Here is a 6024-nt window from a genome sequence, read left to right on the forward strand (position 1 = left end):
ATCACGACTATATAAAATCGTGCCCCTAAAATTCGAGTATGATGCTGGCAACGAACACAACAAAATCAACCCTAGATCTTCCTCATCGTACTTAACCTTCAAAGTCTCTAAATCTTTAAAGACAGATAGGTGATCCTCCATAGACACCCTCAGACATGCGATGAGAATAAAGTCGTTGTTTGAGATGCAACTTACTAGTTAGGCTCTTTGTCATACATAACGATTCCAGTTTCAACCACAACACAGCGGCAGTAGTCTCCTTCAAAACATCCTGTAGAATCTGATTGGATAAATAAAGGTGGATCTGAGATAGAGCCTTTCAATCCTTACGCCGTTTATCCTCTTCTATCCATGATGAGGGCATCTTATCAAACTCTAATAGAGCATCGTCCAAATCCATCTGCGCGAGCACCGCCCGCATCTGAACCTGCCATAACGAAAATTTGGTGTTGCGGTCCAATAACGAAATATCATACTTTATAGTTGCCATCCCCGAGAAAACAATCACTCTGATACCAATTTGTTATGCTCGGACAGAATAAGCAATACCACAAAGCAAAAGAAAGCAAGAAGAAGACACAGATTTACGTGGAAATCCTTAACGAAAAAAACCACGGGCAGAGGCGGAAGAATTCACTATAATGAAGAGAAGTACAATGAGAAGACGAAAGTCTCAATGACATATAGATATTACATCCAAAGAACGACCACTAAATATGCTTATATAAAACGTGTGTACAAATAAATCTTAGGCCCAATCCCTATGCTACCATCACAGACCACACAAAAAATCACAAACATGGATCGCACCGCAATTTTTTAGGACCAGATCAACAGAATTCAGGTCACAAACTCTAACAGTTACGAATGTAGAAGTTCCAGGAATTTTGAATTGTGACTGTATAACTCCTACATTTCTTCCTGGAGTTAGAAATGCGTCAGCTCAAACTCCAACAAAAATACAAACTCTGGGTGATATTTTATACAAAGAATATTTTATCCTGAAAAATTAAAAACAGCTGCTTCTGCTTGTACAGTAAAGCTGGGTTTTTTCAACTTTTTTTTTTACAAAATAAAAGAGCCTGTTTTTTGTACCTTCTTTTATATTGCATCACTTTCCCCATATTAAGAACAGTACAATAACTTTCTGAAGAAAATGAGCATTCTAAGATTGAGTTTAGCTAGTCGCCAAGTATGCATCTAGTTCTCAAACAATAGGTACCTAGAATATATAGTAGAATACTAGTTTTTACAAGCAAGAAAAGAATAGTTCAATTGACAAACTTTGATGTGCATTAACAATCAGATTTTATCTCCATTGATATTATTAAACGACACTACAATCGGTTGACTTGAGACAAAAGAAAAACGTCATCCGACAATATAAGAATTTCTTTTTTGGACATGTTGGCACTTCATCTTTAGCTAATTGTTGACTAAATCTCTACTGTTTCTCCTTTTAAACTGTTGAATCCTTCCCGCAACACCTACATATAAACACCACGACAATAAGCTAAAAAAAGAGAGACCATGAGAACATAATAATATATGGTCAAATACTATTAATACGCACGATCCATAACCCATTCTCTTTGTTCTAGTGCATAAAATATTTTGAAAACATGATAAACTACAGAAAATATCAGCAAGCATATTCATGGATAGTTTGTAGCCATTTGTGTACATGATCATATAGCTTTCATTTGGATATAGAGTTTGATTAGTATGTATTTACTAAAAACGTCAAATTTCCATTCCTGCTTTAAGAAATACATCAAGAAATATCCATTCATATTCAACAAGAAAAGTTAAAAGTACCTTTTGTATCTCTTCTTGGAACCACAAGGACAGAATGCATTCCTGCTAATTTGCCCACTCTTAGCCAAGTTCGATCGTGCAACATCCAGTGGGGATGAACCCATCATCTTTTGAATCTATATATCAGAAGAACCCAATATAAGCAAGTGAACATCATAAAATCACAGAAAAGGGAAGCACCAAATCCCGCATAGACCAGAGAGGACAACCATAAACACTTATAGTGATGCACAAGCACCCAATGACTGGCATCTACAATGAAGATTTCTGTTTTTAGTATGCACATAGCATATTGCATCTCTCCACAACGCAACCAAAAATCTCACCCAGAAAGTAAAAGAATCAAACAACTAGAAGTCCAAAAAGGTATATAGATTTAATAATAAGTAAAAAACCAAAAATGTAATACCCCCCTTCAGTCTCATTTAACGTGAAGACACTTAACTGGTTATGGCGTTGAGAACAGAAGATATCTTTTGATACATAAGTTAATTATATGTGAAGTACCATCACTGCCCTTGCTACCAACAATTAAATTACAGACATTAAGTTCGATGTTTCCTTTCGGCTTTCTCTCTCACAATAAAAATAGCATATTTTATATCTAGTGAAGCCCCCAAAAATTATGTCATTAAAAGTAAAATGACTTTTAAGATTAATTAGTTGTCAAGCATATATAATGCAGCAATCTTTTCGGAACATCCTAAAAGAGAAAGTTTCTAGGAGGGAGCTAAAGAAAAGAGTGAAAAGATACCACAAAACAGTAATCTCAAATGCAATATACAGTACCTCAGCCAGGCTCTTTGGCATCGGCTTCCCTTCTTCCTTCAGCTTCTCAATTTTCTTTTGTGCTTCTTTTGCCCAAGTAAACTTTGCTAATGTATTTTCAACATCGGATATTGTGCACTTGCAATGTTTTGCTGCCTCTTGCTTTTGAATTGTTTGAAGATTCTATTAAAGAAAAGAAATAGAAATCAATGACAAGAAGGGCTTCAATAGGTTCTCCCCTACACATGAATGCCAACTTACTAAGGTAGTCTTTCACAATATTTTACTAGTATATTTTATTTGTCCAGAAAAGAATCTCTTTTGTTTCTTTTGGGTTAAGTTATGTGAAATTTCATTTAACTGCACCAAGAAAGTGGACAATATTTTACATAAAAAGGACTTTGAATTTCCTTTCACACTGTAGCGAATCTATATATTCCTTCACAGTAACACAAAAAACTTAACTCATGTAACACTAAAATGTTCAGACTTTTAGAAAATTTAAATTATAATCAAAATGTAGCTGACAATCTCTTCAGACATTTATTGTCCCCCACACCCACCCCCACCTTTTTCCCCAAGACTGTTCCAAGAAATACATATGGGTTCTTTCTGTCATGTGTCTCTATCTCCTTCAACTTACTGCCGTTGCCAGCTTTCAGCTGCTGTCCTAACTGATCAATCATGGCAAGACCCATTATGCTTCAAATATGTTTAGGAACATACACGTGACTTCCCAAGCATAAACACAGTGCAACAATAAGTGACCAGGGTCTCCGGTTCTCAAGCACAAAAAACAACTCCTACAATAACTACGCCTCAATCCCAAACAAGTTGGAATCGACTAATATATGAATCTTCACTGACCATGTTACTCCATTTAAACTCTTCTCATGTTGATTTTATGCAAATACAAATAAACTCCTCTTTACTATAGGTTCTTAAGTAACACAAGCTTCATGAATTTCACTCAAACCATGTTGCTCTAGTGGGGGGAAGGGATTTTTAGTTTTGACCTCCATACCCTTTCCCATGGCCAAAAACTGCTCTAACCTTTGTTCTGCGTAAGCTGTTTTAACATGATTTGTCAGAAACACTGCTCCAACATTGTCCATTTCCTCTATTCACATAAGCTTTTGTAATATAATTTAAGCCTGTCATATAATCTAATAGGAACTATCATCTCCACTTCACAGGATTAGGTCTATTGCCTAGCACCTTCAATTCTCAATTCTACAGTTGAGCAGCTGTATCTACTTCCTGGTCAGATGTTCCTCCTTCCAACTGCACTTTACGATACTCTATTATGTGCCTAGGGGAAACAAAACTTTAAAACAGAAAACAACCTCAAAGGCTACCCCGAAAATCCATTATTCAACAGTTTAATTTCAAGTCAATGCTCCTAGTGAATGACTTCATAGGCATGTTTCCTGCTGTAACAAATCCAACTGCTTAATGAATCCATAACTGATATAAGCATTCTATTTAGTTAGAATCCAGAGGGAATACTGTTACCATCACAAAAATGAAACCAGAGGGAACAGTTCGGGCAGAGGAACTACATTATAGCATTTGTTACTAATACTTATTAGCTAAACAACTTGGCATTTAATTAGGATACTACGGGAGTGCCCATATTAAAATGGAAAGAGATGAAGTGATACATCTCCATTAGTTTCAGAACCACTGCACTTTACAAATACTGATTATTGATATATACTCATTGTCCAGGTTGTTAAATCCCGATAATAAACTGAACTTGAATAAAATTTACAAGATTCACGGTATTAACAAAAGGGTATCCAGAAAAGGAAATGTGGCTAAACCTCTCCAGTGGGATCCAATGCACCAAGATATTGGAGAATAGCCTGCTGCTTCTCAAAAGCATCAGCAAATGTAGCTTCACTACTTCGCCCTACTATGTACTGCTTCAGAGTCCCCAACTTCTTCGCTTTGCCCAATTCATCCGCAAATCCTAAATTCAAATATGTACAAGACAAACTCGAGTGAGTATACAATAGATTCAAATCCCGGGGCAGAGCTAGAGTATAGCTCACAGGTCCAACCCATCATATCATCAGTCCAAACTCTGTATTTGTCTTAAGAAGTCCATTGATATGTACAAATTAATAATTTATTCATTTAGAACCGGGTAACTTAAAAAACTCGAATCTCAAACCCATAAGCTTTAATCTACATTTACTACAAACTAGTACTAAAAGTAGATATACAACTTTATTCCCATTCCATATAATTTGCGACTTAATTCCTAATTTACGCTTATCACTACCTATAGTCATTGCTCATTGCATTTCCCAACTAAGGTGCTCGAACTCCCTAAAAATGTTGCCGCACCCGTGTCGAATCCTCCGAAATGTACTACTTTCGAAGGATCCGAAGCGCACCGCATGACCTTTTTGAAGAGTATGAGCAACTTAGTTTTCCAAAGCATTGAATATATTACTCCCTCCATGTCCATCCCATTTTATGTATCGTGTTTCCTTTTTGGTCCGTCCCAAATGTTTCCTTATTTGATAACACTATTTAATGGCCTCATACCCATTTTATTAATAAAAAAAGACAAGTAAAAAGCAAACATCAAAGTGACTTTAACGGCGACAATTTTGTAAACTTTACAAGTCATCATTTACTTCTTAAAACTCCGTGAGATAAAATGAGACGAAGGGAGTATTATACTAAAAGATTAACATCGTAAAATTATCATTTTATTTGCTCGTCAAGCGATGTGCCAAGTCAATACCGGACAAGTAAAAATGGAAACTTACGAAGGAGAGTGAATGAGTCGGAGGTAGGTACGTCGGGGGATGTCTTTTGGCCAGTGAAAGCACCTTTAATTTTGTCCATCCATGAGGCATGGAATTGTGTTGTGGAAGATATCCATCGCCGTGAGGTTGATGTTGCTGAGTTTAAGTAGTAGTAAAACAATAAGGTACGAGGACGAATCATATAGGTTGTATTGCTGTATGTATCTTTGCTTTGCTCTGAGTTTTGGATCTGACGACTGAGGGAGGGGTTTAGTTTGGGGTTTTTCAATACGATACGACGTCGCTGCTAGGTAAATTTTGAGAAAATCAGAAAATTCTTCCCCCCCAAAAAGTATAAGGAGGTGCATCAATGAATACCCATTTTAATGTCGTCATTCGATTAATATTAGTTTTATAAAAAAAAAAAAATTATAAAATTTACCTACTTCATACAAGAAGTCATATAATTGCATCTGAAATTCGATAATTTTAAATATTCAAATGCAATTTGATATTTTAAATATTTAAGTTTGAAAGTGTGGTCTTGTGAAAGCTAAACATAGTATGTTTTCGCTTTATATCTAATATGTCTTATAAAGTTAAAAGTTCAGACAACTTTTATTGATGTGTATGTAAAACTTGATTAAACTCTCAATCATGTATATTAACATCT

General features: G+C 35.7%; 1 protein-coding gene across 1 annotated transcript; it reads right to left on the reverse strand.

The window, feature by feature from the left end:
* Nucleotides 1-1201: 1201 nt before the first annotated feature.
* LOC107858201 (protein translocase subunit SecA) lies at nucleotides 1202-5744 on the reverse strand. The gene is made up of 5 exons (XM_047406993.1): nucleotides 5373-5744; nucleotides 4413-4561; nucleotides 2608-2769; nucleotides 1819-1934; nucleotides 1202-1487 (listed from the first exon to the last, which is right to left on the reverse strand). Exons 1-5 carry the CDS (start codon nucleotides 5551-5553, stop codon nucleotides 1460-1462), a joined length of 636 nt encoding a protein of 211 aa, XP_047262949.1. The 5' UTR covers nucleotides 5554-5744; the 3' UTR covers nucleotides 1202-1459.
* Nucleotides 5745-6024: the final 280 nt, after the last annotated feature.

This window comes from Capsicum annuum, chromosome 2 (assembly GCF_002878395.1).
Source record: "Capsicum annuum cultivar UCD-10X-F1 chromosome 2, UCD10Xv1.1, whole genome shotgun sequence".
NCBI classification, from domain to species: domain Eukaryota; kingdom Viridiplantae; phylum Streptophyta; class Magnoliopsida; order Solanales; family Solanaceae; genus Capsicum; species Capsicum annuum.

Bases quoted from the DNA above. Each gene is read 5' to 3' on its own strand.
- LOC107858201 (XM_047406993.1), bottom strand. From the start codon at position 5,553: ATGATTCGTCCTCGTACCTTATTGTTTTACTACTACTTAAACTCAGCA. The intron at 1,935-2,607 runs GTACTGTATATT...TCTGATATATAG, and splicing joins TGCCAAAGAGCCTGGCTGAG to ATTCAAAAGATGATGGGTTC. The intron at 1,488-1,818 runs GTACTTTTAACT...GTTTATATGTAG, and splicing joins TCCAAGAAGAGATACAAAAG to GTGTTGCGGGAAGGATTCAA.